The sequence below is a fragment of the Opisthocomus hoazin genome, chromosome 1, assembly GCF_030867145.1.
Source record: "Opisthocomus hoazin isolate bOpiHoa1 chromosome 1, bOpiHoa1.hap1, whole genome shotgun sequence".
Taxonomy (NCBI): Eukaryota; Metazoa; Chordata; class Aves; order Opisthocomiformes; family Opisthocomidae; genus Opisthocomus; species Opisthocomus hoazin.
The window spans coordinates 6,447,980-6,473,915 of record NC_134414.1 but is presented as its reverse complement, the minus strand read 5'-3'; the positions used below and the strand labels follow the sequence as shown (position 1 = coordinate 6,473,915).

The 25,936-nt window shown below is 47.9% G+C and overlaps 1 protein-coding gene across 6 annotated transcripts in view; it reads right to left on the bottom strand.

The window, feature by feature from the left end:
• The window catches only part of MYO7A (myosin VIIA), a 117,643-nt gene that overhangs the window by 27,674 nt on the left and 64,033 nt on the right, over positions 1–25,936 (bottom strand). For 2 of the 6 annotated variants that reach the window (XM_075415844.1, XM_075415853.1), the window contains 17 exons: positions 25,333–25,452; positions 23,918–24,060; positions 23,317–23,527; positions 22,185–22,320; positions 21,662–21,768; positions 18,499–18,555; positions 13,193–13,330; positions 9,348–9,506; positions 8,894–8,986; positions 7,420–7,514; positions 6,203–6,287; positions 5,090–5,308; positions 4,814–4,921; positions 4,046–4,255; positions 3,307–3,510; positions 2,308–2,484; positions 824–1,081 (listed from right to left, as the gene is read on the bottom strand). In XM_075415844.1, the coding sequence (XP_075271959.1) occupies positions 824–1,081; positions 2,308–2,484; positions 3,307–3,510; positions 4,046–4,255; positions 4,814–4,921; positions 5,090–5,308; positions 6,203–6,287; positions 7,420–7,514; positions 8,894–8,986; positions 9,348–9,506; positions 13,193–13,330; positions 18,499–18,555; positions 21,662–21,768; positions 22,185–22,320; positions 23,317–23,527; positions 23,918–24,060; positions 25,333–25,452 (2,520 nt within the window). The remainder of the gene's footprint in view (positions 1–823; positions 1,082–2,307; positions 2,485–3,306; positions 3,511–4,045; positions 4,256–4,813; positions 4,922–5,089; positions 5,309–6,202; positions 6,288–7,419; positions 7,515–8,893; positions 8,987–9,347; positions 9,507–13,192; positions 13,331–18,498; positions 18,556–21,661; positions 21,769–22,184; positions 22,321–23,316; positions 23,528–23,917; positions 24,061–25,332; positions 25,453–25,936) is intronic. The other 4 variants (XM_075415879.1, XM_075415888.1, XM_075415869.1 and 1 more) reach the window with 3 other exon arrangements.

Below are 25,936 nucleotides of genomic sequence, written 5' to 3'. Positions count from 1 at the left end.
GGTCCTGCAGCTGGGAGAAGGCCACCACGGATCTTTGGAATAACCCCAGCTAATTGCCAAGGAGGACCTGTCCCTTTAACTCATATTAAAAAAATAATTAAAACACGGACAGAATGGAGCCAATCCCCACGCTAATGATGCAGCTGAAAGCGCATAAGCGTGGTGCTGTTTGTGAAAACAGGGATGGCATTTTTCTGCCTACCAGCTCTCTGTCTCAGCTAGTCAACCCAATCTCCATTTAGAGCCAATGGACAAAGATGGCCATTTCTAGGGTGTGTTCAGAGCCACATTAGGGTAAGCAGGACTGGGTCCCATTTCTCCCCACTGACCCTAAAGGGAAGGATGGTGACTATCTCTGAGAGCAATCTTCACGCTCTAAAGCAGCTATAGCCAGGTGAGATGGTGCCTGCTCTGGAAGCAGACATGGCAGTGTGTAAGAGAAAATGAATCCATGTCTTTGCACTGCTTTCGTACCCTCCCAACCAAAAGATTTATTGCTACTCACTCTTTTGAGTTAAGATTTTCAAAAGCTCTCAGCTTGGGCTAACTGCTCCCATGGGGCATTTTGCCCCCGGGACTGGAGAGGAGCAGAGGATGGGTGAGCGCATTTGGAGACTTCACCTCTGCTACCTATGCTAAGGTGGAGGGCAGGAAACTAAAAGGAGGGATAACATTCAGACCATCAAAGAGTGGTGGGAGGTATCGGCAGCTGGATGGAGGGCTGTGAAAGAGGGAAGGGAAGGTGCTGGGTGGATGGAGAGCAGGAGCCGAGGGGAGGCCGGCGCGAGGTGCAGAATGACTCAAGGAGACACGGGAAGCCAACCTTTCCCCTTAAACACTCCTTAAATCTTTCAGGCAGAGAGACAGGTAGCGCCAAACCCAGAGGAGGGCTGGTTCTATGTTGTCTAGGGAAAAGCAGAAGAGAGTCAGAGAGGGCTGCAGACAATCCAACGGCACTTGTGCTGCCAGGCGGCCAAGCGTCTCCTCTCACCTCCTCCGTCAGTTTGGATTTCTTCTTGAGTGTTAAGGAGACCAGTTTGTGCCGCACACTGTTCTTCTTGTGCCCATCAATGTGAGTACTCTGCAAAGCAAGAGGCGTGGATGCAATGCAGTGAGACACCGAGCCCTGTCGAGTACGTGCTCTCCCTGCCTCCCCTGGACTCCTGCAAAAAAACATTAATCCTGGGCACAGAGTGAGACATTTCAGAGGCTGGTGGGAACCGTAAGTGTGGACCCATATTCCCGTGTGCCCCGATAACCCAGGTTCAGCTCTGAGTGTTGTAGCTACTCTCTAATCAATGATCCTCCCTCAGATCAAAGTTACATATTGGGGATGTCTGAAAAAGATATGTTGAATACATAAAATCATCAAATCATAGAATGTTTTGGGTTGGAAGGGACCTTAAAGATCACCCAGTTCCAACCCCCCCACCATGGGCAGGGACACCTTCCACCAGACCAGGTTGCTCAAAGCCCCATCCAACTCGACCTTGAACACTGCCAGGGAGGGGGCAGCCACAGCTTCTCTGGGCAACCTGGGCCAGTGCCTCACCATCCTCATAGTGAAGAATGTTTTCCTTACATCCAATTTAAACCTACTTCTTTTTAGTTTATAGCCATTACCCCTTGTCCTGTCACTCCATGCCCTTGTAAAAAGTCCCTCTGACTCCTAGTCAGCCAAGGTCCACCCAGTTCTGCTGTATCCCATCATCAGGATCCCATCAATTCCTACTGAATAAGATTGCCAAATATGGGAGCATATCAGTGCTGTGGACAGCAATTTATCCAGAGCAATGTCTTCTATGGGAGGGGAACTAAGATGAAGTCCTTCAATGACGTCCCAAAATGTACTGAGGATGTAATAGGCATTTTTTTTTTAGATTTCCACAACTTAATCTCCTGGTAACTCTTCACTTCCTGCTCCAAGATTAAGGGCACATTGTTAATTTAGTCTCTTCTGACCCAGGGCAGATCAAAAAGAAATCCCCAAATGAGAGACCAGTGACACAGGACATTGCATTCACCCCACGTATTTCTGCCCTGCAAGGAGGAGCAGAGAGCTCAAAGCCACATTAGAGGTATCAGGCACTTCCCTTACTGTATTGCTAGGGGACGTTCAGTTACCCCTGTGAAGAAGAAGGGACAAGATCAACACCTGTCACACAGGCAATTCTCCCTGCATTGCAGAACCGGAAATAAAGTCGACAAATGGATTGCCTGCAGCAAACCCCAGAAGTCGTTTCTTCCAAACACATTTCAGTATCCAACACATAATACTGGCGTCTTTTTTACAGCCGCAGCAGTTACCTCTCCTTCTCCCTGCAGAGCTTGCAGTTCTTTCTTATAGGTCTTCTTCCCAAGAGTCTCATAGATTTTTGTCATCACTGGTATCTTCTCACCACCGTCACTCATGGCTGTATGATACTTCGGCTCAGGGAGGTCTCCCATGAAACGGAGGATAGTGATCCATACAGCTAGTGCTGCCTATTTGAAAGGAAAGTTAAACCCCATTAGCTTGCACCAGGGGTGTGGAGGGGAAGGTCAAGCCATGCTGAATCCATCAGGGTTGCCACTGTGGCCTCCCTGTACATCTGCAGGAGATACAACACTTCCCTGTGTCACACACAACAGTTCACACATCCCATCTGAGCAAGCCGGGCAGTCTGGTGGCTGGGACCACAAATTCAGGCTCTGTCTTCATGCCATCATGAGTCCTAGCAGCGGTTTGCTTTTTGGATAGGAGGTGCCACCCTTATAGAGAGGCAGCGAATGGCAGCTCCTAACGCACTGCAGAGGGGAAGGAGAACCACAGCGAAGGCAAGTTCATGGCCAATGTAACGTTCATTACAGCCATGCAGGTTCAACACTGTTCTGCTCTTGTACTGCTGGCTATAGGACAAGCATTTCTTGTCTGCTAGCTCTGCACTGGTGCACACAGCAAGGTAAGAAGAACCTTTTCCAGCTGCCGAGTAGCAGCTTTACAAGCAGTACTTGCTCAGCAATTTGCATTGTCCATGCCCTGAGCCCAGAGCACTTCATTAGTTACCTCAACACAAATGTCAAGGTACAGAGATGAACTCACTGCTATGTCCTGCTAATGCTTGTTGTCTCTTCAGTGCTCAACGCATGCTGGTGGGACAGTGGTTACTGACCTATGTGCAGCAGATGAGGGCTGTGCTCTCCACTGAACCACGAGCACACCAGTGTATCCCAAAGACAAAGTGCTGGTGCCCTTTGGGTGAAAGGCTCCCTGGGCTTCGTCCAACCCACCCTGCCCTGCTCAAGGGTTTTCATCCCCTGCCTCACCAACTGATCTCCTTCATCTTCATGGTACAAGAGAGGCTGCTTGAGAGGCCGGCGGATGTAGGTGTGTGTCGTCGTGCCCTGGAAATACGTGGCGGCAAACTTGGCAAATTTGTACTCTGAGAGATCTTCCTCCTCCTCCTCAGGGAGAGGCAATGCTGCATCCAGGTCCTCTTCCTCCAGCTCCTTCTGGGCTCGCTCGAGATCCTGGTGGAGAAGGATATGTCAAGCGTGCAGCATGGCTTTTCCCCTTGGGCCTGACTTTTCTGCCCATTTGATTTCCGTCCCAAAATGAAAAGATGGCTGGAGTGAAAGCCACGAAATACAACTGTAGAGCCCAAGCAAAGACTGAATTTTGAAGAACACGTCTGTTCCTAGGAATGTCCCCAAAGCAACAGGAGAAGCTTCAAGCATGGCCCCCTCCTAGCACGGGGAAAGGATGTCCAAGAGCTAAATGCTGTAAGCCATGATGAATTGTAAGGGAGAGGATCTTAGAGGCCACAAGTCCTCAATGATGTTACAGCCACACTGCTCCCCTTCATGTGGTAGCCCCAGAGAAAGTCTGCAGACTGCCTGCCTGTCCCCAGCCACAGCATGGCAACTCTGTGGGGCCATGCAGAAGAGTCTAGTCTTAAGAAAGCCTTCAGAGACCCCCTTTTGGGTTGCCCCACTTTCCCCTGATTCATTAACTTGTTGCTAAAGCCTTTCATGTGATAGCCAGGCTCGTGTATGTCTCCAGTACCTCGAAGCCATTGGGTGCCTGTCCCTCCTGGCCAGGCAGGGAGGAAGTTGTCCCCAGGAATCCAAACATTTTGTCCACCATTTCTGAGTCATTCACTGGCTCATTGCGAGCTTTCTCCATTTTTTCTAAGAGCTCTTTCTTCCGACGTGCTTCCTCCTTCTCCTTTACTTCTCTCTCTGCATCTTCCCGTGCCAGCTGGGCCAGGCGTACCTGCAAGAGGACAAGTACAATGACTGAACCGCGCTCCTTCCAGAGAGTCGGCACTAAACTCTTCAGGGCCTGGCTTTAGGAAGGCAGAATGCCCCGTGCTTGGGACACTATCCCAGCAACGTGACTTGGATCAAATCAGTAACGTTTCCGTGCCTCAGTTTCCCAACTGCAGAAGGACAAAACAATAGCCTTCTCTCCTTCATTAGTGCCTGTTTAGGGGGTTTGGTCCAAGCACAGAGACTTCCACCGACCTTACATGTTTCTTTTATACAAAAACTGTGTATGTGCACACAGTGTCTCAGTTCCCCCTTCAGCCTTTATACAATAGGAAAAGCAAGGGAATAATAACTGTGATCTCTGGCATTCCAGTGCAGCAGATCAGAAATTCTGGAGTGGCTTCAAAATAGTTAGAGCACAGAGTACTTTAGTGAATTAAATACCAATTACTCAAGCAGGGCAGAAATCCCTTAGATGTGTTTGGCATTCTCCCTCAAAGGAGCAAAACCAGTCCCTGGAAAATAGAGACAGAGCCCCAGAAAGAGATCAGTCCCCTCATACTTGGTGCTTCTTTTCTGCTTCCTCTTTGGCTTTCTTGGCACTCATCTCCTTTCGGAGCCGTTCCTCTTCTGCTAGTCGAAGTTTCTCTGCTTCCAGGCGTCGATGATACTGAGTGAATAAATACAAGAGCCCTTCTTAATAGGCACCTACTTAATTTTTAAATCCTTTTTTTGCTCTTTAAGAATCGATCCCATGAGCATGTGAAGCAGAAGCATGTTTATTTCCCCTCTCCCCACCTAAGTTTCCCAGGACTGACCTCTCCTCTGTGGTACTTACTTCCCCCCTGAGGCGCTTATACAGCCTTCGGGCAATCATGCCCCGGGCGTACGCCTGGACGGTGAGGACAGCCCAGAGGCGGTGGCGGAAAGCCCTACGGACCAGGTAGCCCCGACACCGTGCCTGAAACTCGATGATGCGCCGGCGGGCCATGTGGTACTGCTTGTGGAGCTTGCGGGATCGGTAGAGGGCCTGCAGTCTCAGGAAGCCGATCCGCATCTGCAAGAGGGAGCAGGATGAAATCGCCCCACCGCCCAGGGGCTCACCCATCCTAAGGAGATTTACATCGCTAATCTCCTTCTTGCGTGGCTGTAAATAAGAGATGCTGAAATCAGCTCCTACTGGGACAAGCCTTTGGGAGGGAGGTTCTCTAAGAGGGTGGAGAAATTAAGACTTCCAGATGCTGCACTGATTCAAAGCCCTGGAAAGACAAAGGCAGTTTCTTCTGTACCAAGTTCTACAGAGTTTCTGCCCTTGAGAGGCCTCAGGAGGCCTGGCTGGTCATCTCAAGGCAGCCACAAGCTATGAGGTCTGCTCCCATGGAGGTCCAGCATCTGCTGACCTTGCAGCCTGATAGCCAAGGTGCTGTTTCATGGCAGGAGGCAGCATCCTGACCAACCTGGAAGTGGCTGTTCCTATTAAGTTGTAGGCTTGGAGGGTGATATAGACACTTTAGACCCCAACACACTCGCCAGCTGGCCTGCAGTTGGGTCAGAGTCAGCTGGGACAGAGAGAGAAGAGGGCCATGGACTGGGCTGAGGAGAAACCCAGATACAATCCCACATGGAGATGGCGTCTGTTTTTCAGAGGAAGCTGCTCTTGAGTTTTCAGTCACCTGGAAACTCGGGGAAGACATTTAAGTCCCCAAATGACCAGCTGGTGCAATGGACATCTAGCTCATGGGGAAAAGGACAACTAGGAGGTGGCTGGGTGCTCTCTTCACTGAGAAGGCAAAGCAGCAGTAGCAAACTTCCATTCATCGCTCCGGATGATAAAAGCCAATCCCACCCCCTCCTACACTCAGTGGGGCATTTTGAGCCAGGAAACTCTTATGTATGTCCCAGCTGAGAGAGTTAGGAAGGCAGAGGTGTGAGGAAGCACCCCAGTACTTACAGCACCGTAGTTCTTCCTGCAGTTATGTCCACGCCAGTATCTCTGAATCATCAGGACTGAATTTCTCACTTTCAGGAAATTGGACCTGCAAAGGCATTTCAGTGACTTGCCTCTGTGATTTTGCCACAAATTATCATCTCCTGGGCCTCATTCTTTGGAGATTTGAAACTGAACAGGTGCGTGGATTTTATTGCCTGGAAATGTCTCCTCCACAAGCTCTCATTGTTTTTGTAGAAACGTCTGTAGGGGCTCTCTCTGATAGGTCTCTGCAGGCTGATCTATCAGGTTATGGGAATGGGCAGAGGCAGAGGTGCTGGGAATGGTCTCCTCCTTCTCCCTTTTTCACCCTCTTCTCTCATCTGAAATATCCTCCCTACCTTCTCTCCTCTCTTCAATCACAGTCACCTGAGAATGGAATCAATTTTACCCAATGATCAAGAGCAAATTTCAGCAACACCGCCCTGCTGCTTCCCATTCTGCTCAGCCTGGCCTGATCCTGCACGTAGATACCTTGGGGACAATTGGGAGGACTTCGGGGTCTCACTAGGATTACTGTGGGAAGGATTACTGAGTTATTTGGCATGTGCTATTTCTGCAAAGCCTAAGGCACAACCTGAGTCACAGCCATGGCTCGGAGAGTCAAAGAGCACAAAGCACCAAGAACTGTTACTCCTGTATGGCTGAAGCTTGACCTCAGCTGTGGCTTCCCCTTGTCCTCTACAACTGTGCCATGAGCTCTCTGTGGACTGCCTGCCCTCCTCCCAAGTCTGGAAACTGGCTTACAAAAGGAAGAGTCCTGAACCCCTTGGGCTTTGGAAAGAGTAACGTTAGTCACAATGGACTACCCAATGGCCCCATAGCAGTCTTGTGGGGATCCACATAGACTGGAAGCTTAGAGTTGCCTTCAGCAGGCTCAGATTCCCACTGCTGCATTGCAACAACAAATATCAGCTCCCCTGAAGACAGCAGTGAACAGGGACAGATCCTATTCTGTCCATGTTTGAGGCAGATGATACAGTTTACCTCTTGCTTCCTCTACTGTTTTCCTCCAATACTTGCTTCACCTGAGTGTCAACACATCAGGGCTTCCCTTTCCCCAGCTGCAGCAGCACAGGTCAGATGGGCACTGAAGGAGTGATGCATCTCCCAGGAGTTGCTTGCCGGCTGAAGCATGCCACATAGCCCACCTCCCATCTGGAAGTGGGGCTTACACCTACCTGTCTTTAAAGCCACGGACCACCTTCTGAATGAGGATCACTTTGTCCGTGATGGCCTTGTCCCTCTCGATCTCCAGTAGCATGTCATGGTGGTCCTGAGGGAGGAAACAACACAGCACCCATGTCTCAAGCTCTCCATCTGCTTGAGATGTGGCAAGAAGGGGTGGTACAAGGTCCTCCCCCAGAGGAGATATCCAAAGCAAAATCTTGGGACATTTTACATTCCAAGTATCACCCCACCTAGTCACTGGGGAAACCCTAACATAAACACTTGTGAACTACTGCCTTCATTCTCAAATGAACCAGAGTCTTGAGAAGCTGCATATGCAATACTCTATAGTCTGAAAACAAGTAAATTATGTTTCCCTTCCACGCAGAGCTCCCTGTCAGTGCTGTCAGCTGTGGGAGCAATTCCTGGGAGCACTGGTTATGTCTGGGAACAAACTTGAGGCTGCTTGGGTCCCATTGCTCCCTCCAGCCAAGGCTGCAATGCCACCATACTCTAAGAACAAAACAGCTCCCTGAACCACTGACTTTCCTTGCCCTGAGGCTTTGAGATGCACCAGCCTCAGCTATCTATTGATTCCTCCCATGCCGTTTGTAACTCCTCTTTCTTTCCCGGCAGCGGCACGCTGAGCCCTGCCACGCAGGGTGCAGCAGAGGCAGCTCCACACGTTTCCTGCTTTGCTCGACCTCACGTGGCCCCTCGGGGCCTCCCGATTTCTCCGTTTCCTGCCCTGACAGCTGCGAGATCTTGATAACAGGCTCTGGAAAGAGCAACTAGTGGGAACAGCTTCTAGGGAAGAGATGGGGGTGTTCGTGGTGGCAGTGGGGTTGGGGGTGGATTTAGATAAAAGTGGTCAGGGTTTACTGCTGAGATTCTTGCTGGAGAGAAGCCTTTGCTTCCTGCCTGGTTTCTGACCAGCTCAGCCTCATCTCCCCAGAGCAATGCAGGAGCGGGTTTGTAAGGAGAGATGAGGGCAAACAGGCCTGAAGGTGACGTGCAACCTTGGGCTGCTCCATGTCAGCTGGACCCATGCAGAGAGGCAGGCTGTAGGCCAACACGTTGGGTTGTGCAAGAACATGCAGAAGGCAAAGCGAGCCCATTGTGCTCTTGGTCCCTCTCTCTGCAGAGCTTTGCATGGACATCCCTCCTGCTGCCATGCTTTTTGGGTGAAGGCAGGAGATGAGGTTGAGTGGCTCAGCCCAGGAGGAAAAATGTCATGTGCTGTATGTGACAATTTCTGCATCCGTATGGGTATGTGCCTGCATCAGTGCTGGCAGAGTGTCAGGACTTTCTCCTGCCCGCTGCTTCCTAAACCAGCCCCATATATCTTGCCTTGGCCCAGGTTCTACACACTGCTAGCCCAGAGACCGTGGGAAAGTGTCACATCTGCAATGAAAAGTGGATGGTAGGAGACTCCTTCACAGGCACAGGTCCCAGATGGAAGGGGGGATGTAGAGAACCACCTACCTTCAGGAATATCTTTGTCTTGCCAATCTGCCAGTCATCATCCTTCCCCAGAACCGCTTCGGCAATGCGCTGGCATGTCCCACGCAGGTCGCCCTGGTGGGAGAGGGTGTGGGATTCATCAGGACCAGCCTCACCCATTGCTCCTCCCAAGCCCAAGGGGGACCCTTTCTGGTCCAAATTCCAGCAGTTTTCTGCTAATGAGGTTCCCAGGGCTTTACTGTCACCATATCTAAGGTGAGTGAGAGGGACAGGCTGAATAGTGGCCCTTGGTGCTGAGCTCCCCATCTCTGCCAGCCCCGTAACAATTTTTCCTTCGCTTGGAAAGCCCAGAGCACTGCTGTAACACCTGGGAATCAAATGTTTCATAATTGCTTTTGGAGAGGACGCCCACCCCATAAAAATCTCTGGAGACCCCAGCAGAGTGCAATCGTTACCTGTGGAAGAAAATCCTCACCTGCTTGTATGCTGGCTTTACCCCAGGCATGAGGACCCGGTACCGGTCCACAAACTCCACAAAAGTGTAGCGGATGGGGTAACCAGCCCGGCGGATCCGGATGGTCTCCATCATCCCCGAGTACCTCAGCTGACGGACGCACAGCTCCCGGTCAAACAGCTGGGGAGGTTACAAGACATAGTGGTTCGATTGCACATCTTGGCCTGGATTGGCCATAAGAGAGTGGGGAATCTGAAGATGTGTGGGGCAACCAAGTCAAGCATCCACCCAAATCCTGCACTTGGTGGATCCAAGGTCGTAGGACTCTTCTCTGTCATGGGTCTGATTCTATGAACTGCAGAGTGCGTTTGACTCACTCTATTTCTTTAATTTCTGCTTGCAAGGCTGGATACGTCCTACACATTACACAAAGGACTGAGAGAAGAACTGGAGCGTGTGATTCAACAGTGAACATCACCTTGGGAAAATGGGAAGTGATGGTCCATCTACAAGGGTCAAACCATACAGTCACCCTTGCAGTGACCACTCATGTTCATTAAGTTCTGACCACCACTCTGAGCTTCACTGGCATGATCACAGCACTCCTGTATGGGCAGGGCAGTACTGTTTTGCAGGCAGAGGAAGCAAAGAACCATATCAGCAAAGGCTCAGACATTTAAAAGTCTTAGAATGCCTACACCAATTGATCTTAGGGCAGGTGACATCTCAAAGTCATGTAAAGGAAGAGTGCAGCTTTGGAGATGCTGAGGCTCTGAGATAGACCTGTTATCATCAAACCAGCCTGCACCCAGGAGGACATCCAAGGAGCTTAAAATTAACAAGTCAGAACTGAGACCAGCTGAAGGTTTTAGGGAAAGGACAAATCTCAGACCGGTGTCCGTGGCTCCTCCTGACAAGCCACGTACAATTTCAAGGCCAGACAGCAGACTGAGGCAACCCAGTCCTTGCAGATGTCTGCTAATAAACCTGGCTGCTCTCCTTTGCTTTGGGAGCCTCTGGGTGGACAGTGAGTGGTGCTGCTAGATAGGCAGATCTGCCGAAGCAAAAGAAGGTTCAGGAAAATCCCTGCCATCAGCTTGGTACCGCAGTGCATTGAGGAGGATGCTGGAGCCCCTGAGAGCTCTCTCTCGCAGCCTGATATTGTCTGCTGGGAGCATCCAAGAAGTGTTCAGCCCAAGTGTAAAATTAAAGCAGATGTGCTGTGGTGCTGGCACACCACAGACAGTCGGAACAATAAAACCCAGCCTGGGCCAAAGAGTTACAGCCAGGGTGTTATTCATCTGCCCTCCCTTCAGGTGTATGAAATGTGAGCATCTGTGTGTGTACAGATATGAGCCTCTAAAATATGAGCCACCTAGCCTCTCCCCGAAGTGAGGGAGGAGAAATGGGTATGTTCCCATATCTCAGTTACCCCTGTATCTCAGATGCATCTCCTGGGACAGGCGGATCTGCCCTATGGATACATCTATCTCCCCATTGCTGGAAGGAGCTTTTTGAGTAGCTCATAGCAGCCATTTTACCACGAAAGGGCTGAAGTGAGATAGATCCTGATCGCAGGGCAAGACAATGCATGAGTGAGGAAAAGGCAGAAAGTAGCATCATCTAGATTTGGTCCCCAGCTGTCCTCATCTACAGAGGGTACTGGGGAGTGGCGACAGGAAGGGTGCAGAGGGAAGAGGGGTGTGTTGCTGTGTCTCTTTCCACCATGAAGCAGAAGGATTTGTGGGCAGCTGGGGGCCTGCTTGGTCAATGCACATATGGGCAACTGTGAGCTTCTTGGCATCAAGGTCTGATGTGGCATCCATGTTAGACAGACTGATGGAGACTATTTTGACTTCCTTTGCATGGTTTGTTACCTAATTCATCCCATGCATTTCTCTAGGACTAACCAGAACAACAGAGCAACGCTCAGAAACAGCAGCACGGGATGATGTACGGACCCAGAGAACTCCAGCCATCATCCCAATGCTAACAATTTTTTTTTTCCCCCTAAAGCACATTTTAGAAGGAAGTAAAGTTTTAAAATAACATAAAGTAACAAACAGTCAGGACTTTCCACTGACCTTTCACTTCCCACTATCCCATTTCCTATCACTATCAGTAGACTTTCCTTCAAAGCCAGGGACAGAAAATGAACTCCCAGCAAATGTTCTGTTTTGCAGTCACCCTGCACAGCTCTGTGTACCATTATCTGAGATTTTTTTTCCCCTTCGTATTATTAAACCAAGGCCAAAAATAATTTTAGCAAGAAAACATATTTCATTTCTCATAGCACTACAGTCTCTGATTCAATGTTAGCTCATCCACTCATTACTTTAATGGGGAGATTAATTTATCTTTGTTTGATTCTTTCAAACTTACAGCTTTTTTCATGTCCCACTGTTTGAAAATTTTGTAAATAAATGGGTTGGACGGAGACTTCTGGCTTAGAGCTTGCAAGAGCTGATCAAATACAGACTCGTTACGCAGGTGACAAAATGCCAGACCAAATCCCAGACTTCCAGGCATAAAAGCAGTTCAAAGTCAAAGCTTTGAGAATAATTAATTAAAAACAGTTCAGGATGTACATCGATTTCTCAGCATCACCCGTATTCTTAAAGAAGGTCTTGTTTTGATCTCAGGCCAGAGGACAATCTCAGATGAGACACTTTGTTAAATATTAACCAAAAATATTCTATTAACATGTTATTAGGTGCCTTTTTTTGTTCACCAAAACCAGGATAAGTGCACAGTAAGCTGCTCTGAGAGAGGCACCAAACCTTTCATGCCGCATCATATTAGGTTCACTGAACAGCGAAAACAGGTTTCAAACAAACAATGCTTGTAGGTAAAAGCTCTGAAATTCAGTATTTTATGCTTTTTTGCACTCAGATGAGCTTTGTTAACAGACACTGACTTTAGATAAAGCTCCAGCTCTGGCTAGATTAGCCGCTAGTGAAGTGCAAAGGCATGGGCAAAACGATTCACAGAAATAAATAGCTGAAATTATTATTACATAAAGCTCTTCCTCCCCAAGCAGTATCACTATTAAGTGTGGTAAGCAACTAACAGTGGTTGTTAACAGCAGCAGGGTCCCATCCTCCAAGGTGCTGACAGCAGGATCAGGGCTTTCAATGCCTGCCTTTATCATCTCCCTTTTGCTGCAAAACTGAGAGTCCCCTCTGTGAGCAGTTTGTGGCCAGAGAGATTTTCAGCCACCTCCTTCCCTTTCATTTGCTCCTTAAAGTTTGTCCCCAGAGTGTTCGTTGCTTTTGAAGCAGCTCTCTGGGAATCAGAGCAAAATAATTCCTCTCATCTTTCCTCTGTGCTATCTTGCCTCTTTTCCCCCTGCTTTTAGAACTGTGCTTTCATAATTGATGCTAAAAAACAGTTGAAAGGATCTAACGGGGATGAAACAGAGTGAGATTCCTTGGAAGCAGATTTTGTAGAAAACACCCATGGGAAGGGGATAAATTTTAGGAAACACTGAACCCTGCAATAGGACCGGATCCTACAGGGTCCTACATCTCAGCCTAAGTCTCTGGCAGGGAGGTGCCCACTCCCTATGGAAATTCAGAGGCATTTCCTATAGGAGAAAGGGCTGCAGGGTGAATTCCTCGTGGTCCTAGGGAAGAAAGGCAGGGGCTGGAGCTCCTCTCTGCAAAAAGATTTGGGACGCTGTTGGATTGCAAAGAAAGTGACTGATTTCTCCCTTGCTTGCAGAAAGGGCTGTGGGTTGGTTTTCTAAGCACTCAGGGTCAACCCTAGCTCTGTCGACTCCCGAGTTTTGCCGTTGGCTCCGGGGCAGAGTGACCCTGCAAGCGTTCCTGTACAAAAAGCAACCAGAAGGGAAAAGCGGGACTTACCATGGGCTTCTTGTACTCATTAGGCTTGATGCAGCGGACAAAAAAGGGCTGGCACACGCTGAGAGTCCTCATCAACAGCTCCAGGGACCGCTTGAACTGGCTGCTGAGCGTCGGCGAGCGCTTCCTCGTCTCCGCTCCCTGCAAAACCGCAGCGGAGCAGGTTCAGGAAATGAAAGGATAAGAGCAGCTTTCCCCTCCGGCCACATCCCCGGGAACCTCCCTCGACGGCTTGGGCCAGAGGAGGGAGTGGGACCAGAGGTGGTTGAGGGTTGCGGCAGGAGAGGGGCAAGGCAGAGCTGTCGAGCTTGCAATGGCCGGACTCTGGCAACCCGCTCCATACACCTCTGCCCAGAGATGAAAAGTGCCGTAATTTAATTTCTTCTGCTGAAACCTCCCTGTGTGACTGACAGTCCCAACTGCCCTCAAAAGTCTCTGCATTGCAGCTTGGGGCGATGCATTTGCCCAGCAATGCTCCCCAGGAACAGCTTGAGCTTCCCTGTCTCCATGCGTTGCAGCATGGTCATGCCAACCCTACCGACATGGTTCTTCATGTCAGGCTGAGCCTTTTCTGCTTCCCAGGGTATACAGCTAGAGACCCATGTAGGGTGAAAAACAAGCCAGGGGTACTTTCAGTCTGCAACAGCTCCAGAAACTGATGGTCTACATTCCCCAGCTTGTGCTACAGGGAAGACTGGAAAAGAATGTTAACTAGACCAAATGAGGTGGGTATTTAGGGTGAATCAGGTTGATTTTTACTATTTTGCTTGAGCTCCCTTGGTCAAATTATTCTAGTTTGGGGCAAGTATTTCTAAAGCAGAATGGAGAGGTTTCCCTTATAGCCCCTTCTCCCTCCCCTGGGAGAACCTTCTTAATCCAGCTTCAAACTAAATGAAGACCCCAGCTCATTTTATGCATCAAGCACTATTACCTGAGCTTGTTACACATCAGCCACAGTGGTGCTATGAGTCTCGTAGGGTCTGGTGTTCAGGGAGCCTTTGTGGGGCAGTGAGTACTGCTGGTGGGTTGGAGGAAGAGCTGGGAACCAGGGCGCAACTCCCTCCAAATTGAAAACAGGGCAAACTGTGACATGACCTCATAGCCAGGGATTTGCCAAAGGGAGGATGCCAGCAGGATTTTAGTGCACATTTCCTCCAAACACCCTCCTCTTTGCAGGTGGTCAAGCCATGCATGGAGTCACAAAGTCCCCATTTGCACTGTCCTTGTCGCTATGTTGGGCAAGGTGGTGAGTTTTGTTTCTACTTCTGCTAAAATCTTTACATGTGCTTCATCATATGGCACTAAGAACCTGTCAGATAACATCCCCAGCCCCTGAGAAATTTCATAGAATCACAGAATAGTTTGGGTTGGAAGGGACATTAAATATCACTTAGTCCAACCCTTCTGCCATAAGCAGGGAATTTGCACAGCTCAGATTGAATGTGATGATGAGACAAACCCAATCAACACAAGCAGAAAGTCATTATGGAATTCCAACAAGAGAAAACCCAGCTCGTGCACACACCAGAAAAACCTGGCCTGCTTATCCAGGAGAGCTTGGCAGGTGTCTATCGATGATCTCTCCCAGCAAAATCCTCCCCAAAGGACAAACTGTTAACAAATCTAGAGTAATTAATGGATGCAGCTGCTACCTGCAGAGTACTGTAGAGTCTGGTGCTCTCATTCTGTCACAGATTTGATGAGGAATAGGCTGTTTCAGCAAGAATCCTGGTTCGGATAGCTTTGATTAATGTTTTCTTATCACTTTGCTAATTACATGCAAGGGGTCACCTCTGTGCAATGTGAAAGGATAGCCACAGGGGTTAGAAGCAGCAACAGATGCAGGAGCAGGGCTGGAAGTTGGAAGCAACTGCTTATTAGCCAGGTTTGTCAGTCTGGGCTTGGCTGGGAGAGGTCGTTTTTCAGCCGTAGTGGTAGGAAGGGTGCAAGACTTTGTGCAAGGGTCTACAAGGGAATGTGAGTGGTTTTCTCCCAGTCAGCCAGACCTGTCTCTGTAGGTTGCTGATGCCTTGTATTTCTCCCTTGCAATGCATCCAGCTCTGGTGAAAAGCATTGGTGCTGTCTCCATCCTTATACCTGAGAGCTTTTTACTGGGAGGGGCTGGAGGGAAGGGACAGCAGCGAGAAAGCAGCTCATCTTCCTACGCAATTGTCAGAGAAGTCTGAGCTCCTCCTGTCGAGATTGCACCATCCCATCCATTCACACGCTTCCTGGGCTTGACGTTTGTGCATGGACCCCTCTCGATGATGGACACTGGCTGCGTTCTCAGCTACACAACAAAACCTCGGGCGAGTGCTTTGCATCAGCTTCCTCCTTCAGGGTCACGTTGACACCACTGAAGTCATCGTGACTCCTCCCACCTCACCTCAACACCAGCATGGGGACAACCACACCTCTTCCTTCATTCCATCATGGCCCAAAAAATGCCAACACAGCCCAGCGAGGCACTGAAAATAGCTGTTTTACTGCAGACGAGGAACATTTTTTAGCTCAAAACAGACCCCGTCCCCATAGCCTGAAGAAGAAACAGCTGACTATTTTCTGCTTTTCTCCTGGCAAGACATGTCTTAGCTTTCAAACTGAGACTGTATCATCCTTGGGACACAGACTGTCTCTTCACTGGTGTCCATATAGAGTCTAGCACACAGGAGAACATGACCTGTGTGTCATGGGGAAGGATGAGCAGAATGGACAGGAACTGTAGCCCAAACTGGGGCACTGAGTAATCACTCAGCCTGTGGTGGCATCAAAGGGAAAGAAGCAGGAGAGAAAAATAAGAAAAAGAAGAGAACTACATAATTTACAGAGAAATACCATCTCAAAGAAGTTCAGAAGGATATGCAGACTAGCATGACATTCAGACATGCTTCAAGGCCACCTCTTGCTGGCACCTCAAGCCCAGTTTGGCTTTAGAGGTGCAGAGGCATGTGTGGCTGTTTGCGGTGACATAAAGACAAAAGTCAAGGCAGAATATCATTATCAGGACTCAAAGGGAAGTTCCACCACCATGGGGTGTCTGAGGTCCCCAGTGGCACAGCTGCAGCATCAGGACATTTCCCAGCATCTCTGTGAAGCTGAGAAGTCTCCAGCGACCTATCCAGACTCCTTCCTTTGGTGTCTTGGACACATTTAGGTACTTCTCATGTGTCCAGGGCTGAGAAAGCAATAACCAGTTCAGCCCACCTGCACCCTGTGGGTTCAGTGGGTTAAGATGGACACAAAGTTATGTTAAGTAGGATGGTCTTAACACAGACCCAGAGTTCCAATGGGGGCAACCACCGGGCTTTTTCCTTTGTAACATTGAAACCAAGTAAACAGAAGAAATAAGAAAGGCAGGTGCAAGGAGAAATGTCACTGAGCCAGAACTGGTAGGAGTTAATTTCTGCTGTCCCTCTGCACCTTCTCTTCCCACTTTACAGAGGAGGTTGCATGGTGCACCAGGATCGCTGTGCCCAGCACTAGGTCTGCCTGGGGAGATGGTGACTGGCTTCAGTGGAAATGCAGAAAGATGAATTACTTAAGGTGAATTTGGGAATGAGAGAGAAGCATGTACAGCCAGCAATACTTTGGGGAAAAGTTCTGGGCAAAGGACCATTCCCCGATCTCTTTAGGATTATAAGGTCACTAAACTGTGCCGTGCCAACAAGACTTGCTGTTTCTCAGCCTTTTTTTCAGAAGTCTGAGAAAAATGATGCTTGTTTCTTATTATTTTGCTATATAAGATGTCACTGGGGTGGCTTCCAGGCCACCACTGAAAGGTGAGGCCCCCTCACAGCAGGTTCTGCAGTGGCATAGAGTGAAGAGACAGTCTGTCTCCTAAAGGTTGTGCAGCCTGGAAAGTGCCTTCAGGTGCAAAGTCGCATAGGCTACATAACAGTGCCAAGTATCACTACTTTGAACTAAACCCCCATTTTGAAAAAAATCTACTCATGTTGACATATTTGGAAAATCTTTTTTGGCTTGGCTGTTCCACACTTGCCTCAGTGCCTAACAAATATGTTCAATTATTATTCACTAGAAAACCTACAAAACACGAGGCTGTATTATGAGAACAACCATGACAACAACAAAACTCATAGAAATCATCAGTATTATGTCTCCCATTTCCCTGTATCTCCTGTTGTAGTCTTCAGACAAGAAGACTGGCCTGGGCATTTCTAACAGGTTTTGCACAACAATTCTCTCCTGGACTTAATGCTACCATATCCTAATTCCAGAAGGATTTTTTTTTTTTGGTGTGTGGCATTGCTGCAACTATAGAGCAGGGCCCAATGAAATGTTGCAATCCAAACAATTTGCAGTCATGATATGGAGGGGCAGGAGTCCAGCTCTGGAATGAATAAGTTTGGATCATTTTGGGTCAGATCCCCCTCATTGGAATTCCAAGTCCAAACACCCTGAGACACTGCAGAGGTGAGAAGGTTGAAATTCAGCCCCATGCAAGGATCTGAATTTTAAAAGTCAGGTCCATCTCTAACATAATCCTCTGGCTATCAAAAGATTGTTGTGGAAATGTGAGCAGAGTCACAAAGCTAATGTCATAAAAGCTTTAGCACGCAGTATGCTACCCTATGGCCAAATAACTAGTAAGAAAGGTTTGCGAAGCCATCAGAACCAGTCAAGAGACGAGCTGCAACAGAAAAGATCTAAAAAAGGTGCCAAGAGCCTGTTTTGATGGTGATGGCAAAGTTCAATATTAACTGTGTCTTTGAAGGCTTGGATTTGAGCTCTCCCCTGAACAAGACCCAACGCCTCTCCCCACGATCCACCCCCCCCCCCCATCCCCAAATGATGGCATTTCCAAGCAACCCAGAAATGCAACCCAGGAGTCTCTCTTCGCACATGAACTATCAGCTTCCAGCTCCAAAAAGGGCAAAACAGGGCCAGATTTGCAATTGTATGGAGGATTAATGTCCCACTGAAGCCAATGGTGGCACCATGGTAAGCATAATAAACAGTCAAATCCTACCGATGATCCATCTGAAGTTAATTAAAATGATTCAAATATCATAAAAAAAACCCAAAACTTTGGCTCAGGCTGGTTCTGATTTTATCCAAACCGAATTCCCATCATTACAAAGCTCTTCTGAGTTGAATCCTAGAAACAAATGACAGTCATATACCTGTATCTATTCAACAAGCCGTAAAAATGCTCTCCATCACATCGGTCACTTGAAATGGATCCTCTATAGATAGTGCAGGAAGATGAATAAACTGACAAGAGCAAAGCACAATCCTTGCTAAGGAGAAGTGACTATACAACAGAGAAACTCAGGTATTCAGTTTACCTTTGGTGTGGGTGTGGGCGACTGGCCAAATGTGCTGGATGCATAGCCACAGAGAAACTACATGAAGCACAGGTAAACAAAAAAAACAAACAGAGACAGAAAAGAGCAAATAGTGAAAAGAAGGAATAACTGAAATGGGAGCCTGACATTGTTAGTCTTGGAGGTCCAGCTGTTCAAATATCTCATGAACAAAATGCATTAATTCTAAATTTTTTTATCTATCTCCCTCCTGGCTTTTCCCCTTCGTCTCCATGTTCACATCCCTGAAGCTGAGGGAACCGCCACTGTCCAGCTCTTGCCTGTTGGAAACAACTTTTCCACATCCTTTACCTTTACTCTTTATCCATCCACCTTCAGCCACCCCCACTCCTCTCCCTCACATATCCCTGCTCTCCTGTGACTGGTGCTCTCAACACACAGTGGTCTGGAAGATGCCAGGGAAAAAAAAAATTCACAAAAATTCTAAAGAAATCCTTCCCTTCCTCCTTAATTTTAATCCAACTAATCAGATGGTTTCTATGGAATTGAAATTTTTGCAAAGGCAAAAGCCCCCTATTTGTTTTTCCCTTCACTGATTTCCCTCCCTCACTGCTCTTTCTACCTGTTTCTTGAGCAAGCAGAGCTGTCAGACCATACTGGCTGATTCCTCAGAGGAATGATGTACAGTTCCCGCTTAATCCATCATTTCACCTGGCATCGCTCAAAGCAGTGTTCCAATTCAGCAAACACATGCTGAATCCTCTGTGGTGGGCACAAATCAGTCTGCACCGCCCCGCGTGCTCCAGCAGTACCCAGTTCACCACACAGGTTTCTTTGTTAACAAACATTAGGTCTTTCAGGGACCAAACAGCTACTACAATATTCAAATATACACCCTCAACTAGTTTTCAAACTTCTCTGGTATGTGGCTTTCTCAAGTTTCTGGCATATAAGGACCCCATCCGTAAGATGTATGTAAAGCAGATATGGACATGCTTTTCACCAACTTACAAAATCTCGCAAACTCATTGATCAGCTCCTGAGGACCAAAGGTTGGAAGCTGTTGAGCAAAACGGCTCATTATTTGATTTAGCCCTTAGCAGAGCAGCCACTTGTCTCTTTTTAAGGGAAGATATTGCATTTAATTGACCTGGCCTGAGTGTCTTTGGAAGGTTTCTCCACAGACTGTCTCACTGGTGCTCGGGCAAGGTGTGCACACTTCCAAGAAGAGCTTTTGCCCCAGCTCTTTGCTACACACAGCCAATTCCCATGACCCATGCTCCCCTGCTACTTCTTTTGGGAATGTGTTTTAAGAAAGGGGCTGCAAACATTATTGAACTTCGGTGCAAAACAATGACAAAATCATCTCAGCTCCATGTTGGATCCTGCTTGTCTGAGCAGTTTCATTTGTGTTTAGGGAATTTGTGCTCTCCCAGTTCACACTACCCATGTGCATGAGTAGGGGAGCTGGTACATAGTGTTTGCTTCTCTTCCAGTTTCAGGCCAGTCGGGTCACAAATCTTTCATTCAAAAAAGAAAAGCAGAGATCATTAAAGTATCAAAGCACAGGGACCACCACTTGGGACAGATTCTGAAGATGCTTAATGGAACTATAAAGGAAAAGGTTTATTTCAAAAAAAGTGCTCTGATGCTTTAAAAGGTCTCAGCACTCAAGTCCTAGACAATACCCAGGCGGACGTCTCAATTTTGGTGTCATACGCTTCCAGCATCTTTTAAAGATGCTGGGTAGGTGTTCCCATGAACAAGTCCACATGACTGTGTAAACCTGAGAGCTCCCTCTCATGGATTCCCCAGAGTGTATCTCTGCTCTGCCCAAAGAAGGAAGAAATCATATCAAGGCGAACTGCAAAGCTTGCACTGAAAATAAAAAGCAGTGAGGAACAAGCAATAAAAAGCAAAGTAAATGGCAGCACTGATGCTAAGGGAGTCAGCGTCTAGTTCAGCAGGAGCATCCACATCTGCAGATAGCTCTGAACCTACCGGGAGTGTCATGCCAATAGGTAGCTTAACTGGGGCTGATAAAAGCTACCTTGTTCCTAGTGAGGTCAAAAGGATATTGATCATTCATTTCATCAGGAGCAAAACTGAGTGGCTAAGGGTTATGAACAAGGCTTACAAAAGTATCTGTAGCCTATTTAAACAAAATTCTTGGGAGTTTAAACATTTATTTCCCTTAGCAGGCAAAGTAATCTAGCACTTCTATCTCATTGGTGCTCCTGAAAGTCCCTAAGTCCCTCGGACCATCAGTGGCATTGGCTGGAATTTGAAAACTGGACCCCAACTTCTAAAAAATGTGGTCGCTTTGGAAGATTTTATCCCCACCCTCTGCAGTCCCATGGCTTTGCCTAGGGAAAGACTGGAAGATTTATCCATAGTGACCTATCTGTGTAGACTTTCAGATTCTGCAAGGCTGATATTTTACAGTAGTTTCTACTTTAATTTTGGAAACACGGCTGCTGATGTCTTAGTAGGGAGATGTAAATGTTCAACTTAAGAAAACTCAGCATTTAAGCTGGTATCCTAGTGATAAATGCTCAGATGAGGTGGGAATAGTTAAAGCAATAACTGTGTCTTTCTCCAAAGCTTCAGCGAACATGGTCTTCTCCTGCACTGAGCACGGAGTAAGCACATATTCTACTGGAGGACTGGGAACTGGAAAGGGGAGCTTTAAAGTTCAGCTTTCGCAGCTGGTGTCCCCTCTCTCTGCTGACGTAACAGTAAAACACGGCTGTTGGCTGGTCCCTCCCAGACCTGCTGTGGTGCTTAAAGGCCAACCAGATGGGCCCTTCGCTCTGCTCTGGTCTACAAGTATTTGGTTTTAATTTTTCACTCTGTTCTTCACAGACCTGGACTACTCAACTGGAGTGGTCGGCTCTTTCTCTCTCATATTTCTACAATCACAAACCTTATTGTTCCTGTCCCTACACAATTGCAAGAGGACCAATCACAGCACAAAATAATATTTGATGAACTGAATGCAGTGAACTGGGGACATCAGTGTGGAGGTACCCATGACAGCACATGAACGCTTTCTGATGGTTGGCTCACACTAGCAGGCTTGAAACACTCCAAACAGCATCAGAGCAAAACGACGTTTTGTAAATCTTCTGCCTTTTCCCCAGGAACACATCCCCCGTGAATAAAGATCTCTCGCCTGCATTACCATTGCCACATCTGCTTGGAAGATCTGCTTGATGAATTTGTTTTTTGAGGAATGCACCAGCTGAATGATGTCTCCGTGCAGCGTGTCCCTGTTTTTCTCCAAGAAACCTAGAGGAATAATAAGACAACACACAGATCGATGGCACGGTGCAACATGGCCAGAATGTGCCCTGCAAGCAGCCCCTGGGTTGCTGGACTACTGGCTGTTCTTGGGGAGGTCATGGGGGTAATCAGTGGGCAGAGAAAGGGCGACCAAGAGAAGGAAGAAGAGACTCATCTCGAGACAGGATCAAAGATGCATGTGGTGTAAAGCACTGCAACTCTGTCGTGGGCACACACAAGCAAAAGAGCACCAAACTCTGCAGCTCATCGGCACCATTGCAGGGCCAAATCATTGCAGCCAGAGAAGGACTACAGTGACACTACTAGGGGCTACCATCCTGCTCTGCTCCAGTGCATCAGCAGCAGCTCACCTTCTCCCGAGTATCCCCTCACACCCGCAGTGCCCAAGACATGCCCCATACCTTTTGTTTCATAGTAAACGATTCCAGCAAAGTGGTTAATGCCAAACTGGGTTTCATAGTTATTCTTCGGAGGAATATAGTTGGTGTTCAGCTTGTGCTGGGAGTTCAACTTGTGTAACATGGTGGCATCTGTACCCTGTGCACGCAGGAAAAGGTCTGATGTTTAACCAGGGTTTGTCTCATTGACAGAATTTTCCAATTAATAGTGCATTTCTATTTGTGTCGGGTGACAATGTGTATTTACTTTGAGAAAAGATGTGTTAGAGGGGATATCTCAAATGCAGAAATTAAAGAAATTCATTAAATATCACTCCTATGTTGTGCTATATTCAAGATATTGCTCCAAATGAAGGATATTTAATATTATTTTCTCTTAAACTTTGTCAGAGGCTATTCTTGAGCCTCTTGCAGGCACATCCTTCCATTAGAAATACTAACTTGTTTTAAGCATAGTTGTGGTACTCATGGAAGGAAATGTGAGAGAGCAATAAAAACTATGACTAGGCAACCCAGTTGGGCTCCCCAGTTCAAGAAGGATGAAGAGCTACTGGAGAGAGTCCAGCGGAGGGCTACAAGGATGGTGAGGGGACTGGAGCATCTCCACTACGAGGAGAGGTTGAGGGAACTGGGCTTGTTCAGCCTGAAGAAGAGAAGGCTGCGAGGGGACCTTATAAATGCCTACAAATATCTGAAGGGTGGGTGTCAGGAGGATGGGGCCAAGCTCTTTTCAGTGGTGCCCAGTGACAGGACAAGGGGTAATGGGCACAAACTGAGGCACAGGAAGTTCCGTCTGAACATGAGGAGGAACTTCTTCTCTCTGAGGGTGACGGAGCACTGGAACAGGCTGCCCAGGGAGGTTGTGGAGTCTCCTTCTCTGGAGATATTCAAGACCCGCCTGGACAAGGTCCTGTGCAGCCTGCTGTAGGTGACCCTGCTTCGGCGGGGGGGGTGGACTAGATGACCCACAGAGGTCCCTTCCAACCCCTACTATTCTGTGATTCTGTGATTCTGTGAACCCACCGGTGAACGTGTGTTTGGGGCTGATCAGCCCCCTCATAGCGTGCCAGCATGCAAGTGCGAAGGGGGTGAAAACAGGAGAGTCACCGGCAGCAGGGCTGAGCCAAAAACACACCTTGGGGAACTTGCTCTCCTCGTCAATGAGGGAGATAATGTTCATGGGCTTGATGGCAATCATGTCCAAGGCATCCTGGTTGTCAGTGAACTCGATGTGCTGCCAGTTGATGTTCTCCAGGTTGTACTCCTCCTGCTCTAGTTTGAAGACATGGCGCACGAAGAACTGCTGCAGGTTCTCATTTGCAAAGTTAATGCAAAGCTGCTCAAAACTGTGGAGGGAAGGTCAAGGAAAGGCTGCTTTAGATCCACCATGGTCTATCTTTCTCCATCTCTGTGCTTGAAGCAATACTCTCAGACCACATCAACCACGCAGTAAGGTTGCTGTTTGCTGAGAATTTCCTTATCAGTTCAGATAAACAGTTTTTCTCCCCCAAAACAATGTTATAGACATCATATTTGTGTAGCCTACAACAATCAGTTCAGGAAATATGTTGTCTGCTGCAACATAGAAGTGATTATCTCTGATAATCTCTCATATAGAAAAAGGCTTGGCCCAGCCTAGTCCTGCTCATCTCAGGAGAGTTGAAAGGACTTCAAGACCTTGAGTTTGAAGTGTGAAGGAGGCTTAAGAGCTGGTTCTCCTTTTAAAGGCTCCATACCTGTTTACAGTGAAGTTCTCAAAGCCAAAGATGTCAAGGAGGCCGATGGATCTCCTGACACTTTTGAGTTCCTGGGAAGGAGGTCTGTAAATTGCAGCATTGATCTTCTCCACAATCCACACAAAAAGCCACCCATAAATTCCCTGCAATATCCCAAAGATGGAGGTCACTGAGACAAGTTAGCTGTTCATCCTGCTAGTCTGCGGCACCACTTCACTCGTGATGACACACGATCCCCTAAAGCATGGCCAGCAACTGGACAGTCCCTGAGGCCACACACACAAACATTTATGCCAGACTCCTGGCATGGTTGAAAGCTTCAAGAGCCATTATGGAGATCAAGGAAAATGGACCTGAAAGCCTAGCTAAAAGACTACTGAAAGCAAAACCCCGGATTTGTGTAGTCCTAAATTTTGGATCTATGAGCTCGCTGTAAAGTCAGACAGACCTTTCCTTGGTTTCTAAGCATCTCTACAGACTAGCAGAGCCATGTTACACTGCTAGACAAGCCAAGGACATCTCGCCTGGACACGGTGCTGACTTAAATGTCGCAGCACTGGCTGAACACTTTGCTGATTTAATGAAACATCTATTGCTGTGTCAGTAATTCCAGAACACCGTGTTTTACAGTGTTATTCATTCCTTTGGTATGAGCTACAGCAGTACTATCAGGAGAAGCCTGATCCGAAGGCCCATCACCACTAAAGAAGTCACCGTCTGGATTTCCAGACCAGTTAGGTGTCAAGTCAGCCAGCCTTATCCACCAGTCCCCTGCAGATAGAGTGGAGAGCCCAAGTTGGCCAGAGTGCCCAGCAAAGATCAGAGCCACATTTGCGGTGGGCCACCAGCGCTTGTTTTCCAACCTTACAAACAGCACAATAGTGATGCACACCCACCTCATCAACCTTCATCACCCCAAAGCCTCAGCTGATGATCTCTGTAAGTGCTCTGGTGGCTGCTAAATTGCTCTATCCCTATTCCTGTGACATTCAGCTTTATTTACTGCTACAGACATGCCTAAATACTGAAATTCAGGTGTGGATGTTACAGATGTTGACAGAGCTGCTCTGATTCAGAACAGCTGAGGATCTAACCCTGGGGCTCAAGCTGGGACATTTTCCTGAAGTTGAGGTGAAGTAATTTCAGAATGCTGGCTTCTTCCACAGGTCACCTTTAAGTGTAGACAGCCTCAAGACCAGACTGCAAATGCCCCAAAGACCAGGTTATCTAGACTCCTTCCATCTCAACTCTCTGTGCATCTCAGCAAGAACAATAGTTTCAAGGCCACCCGCTGATCTGAGCTCACATGAGGACCAAGTGAAACACTTTTCCTGTGCAGTGGATGCTCTGGTCTCAGAACTGGCAGATATTTTCAGTTAATCAACAAAAGCAGAAAGCAATGCCCTACCACCTACCTTTACAAAAGCATCCCTCACATCCAGTGCTTGTTCCATGCTGAGAGGTGTGGAGACAGTCTCACCCCTGGTGATTATAGTCCGGCTGGTAAGGCAGTTCATCACGTCCTGAGGGTCAACCTGGCAAGAAGACCACCAAACACAGCTGTTGACTTTACAACACAAGGTGTCCTTACAACGGCCTGTCTACTGGCCTGAATGTGCATGGCCAAAGAGGAACAGTGCAGCCCCCCATGGCTGGAGGTAAATGACTTTTCTTAGCTGTACAGGGCAAATATCTCAAATGATGTCACAAACGTTTTCAGAGAGAGCAATTAACACTTTTATACAGTGTTTTACTATGGAAAGTGTTCTTGTGACTTAGTGTGAGACGTTAATGAGGCATGGGGAGAGAAGATGAAAAAACAAAGCTTGCAAAGCTGTACCGTGCCATCACGAATGTGGCTTTGCATCCCTTGACAACTTTTCACACTTCTGAGATCAAGCCATGGAAATGCCCACCCCCTAAAGTACATGAAAACAACCTGCAGACAGCTGTGGATCACGCTCTGGGACCAGCAGTGCCTATGGAGATGAGATGGTGTCTCTGAGGGAGCCCTGTTAC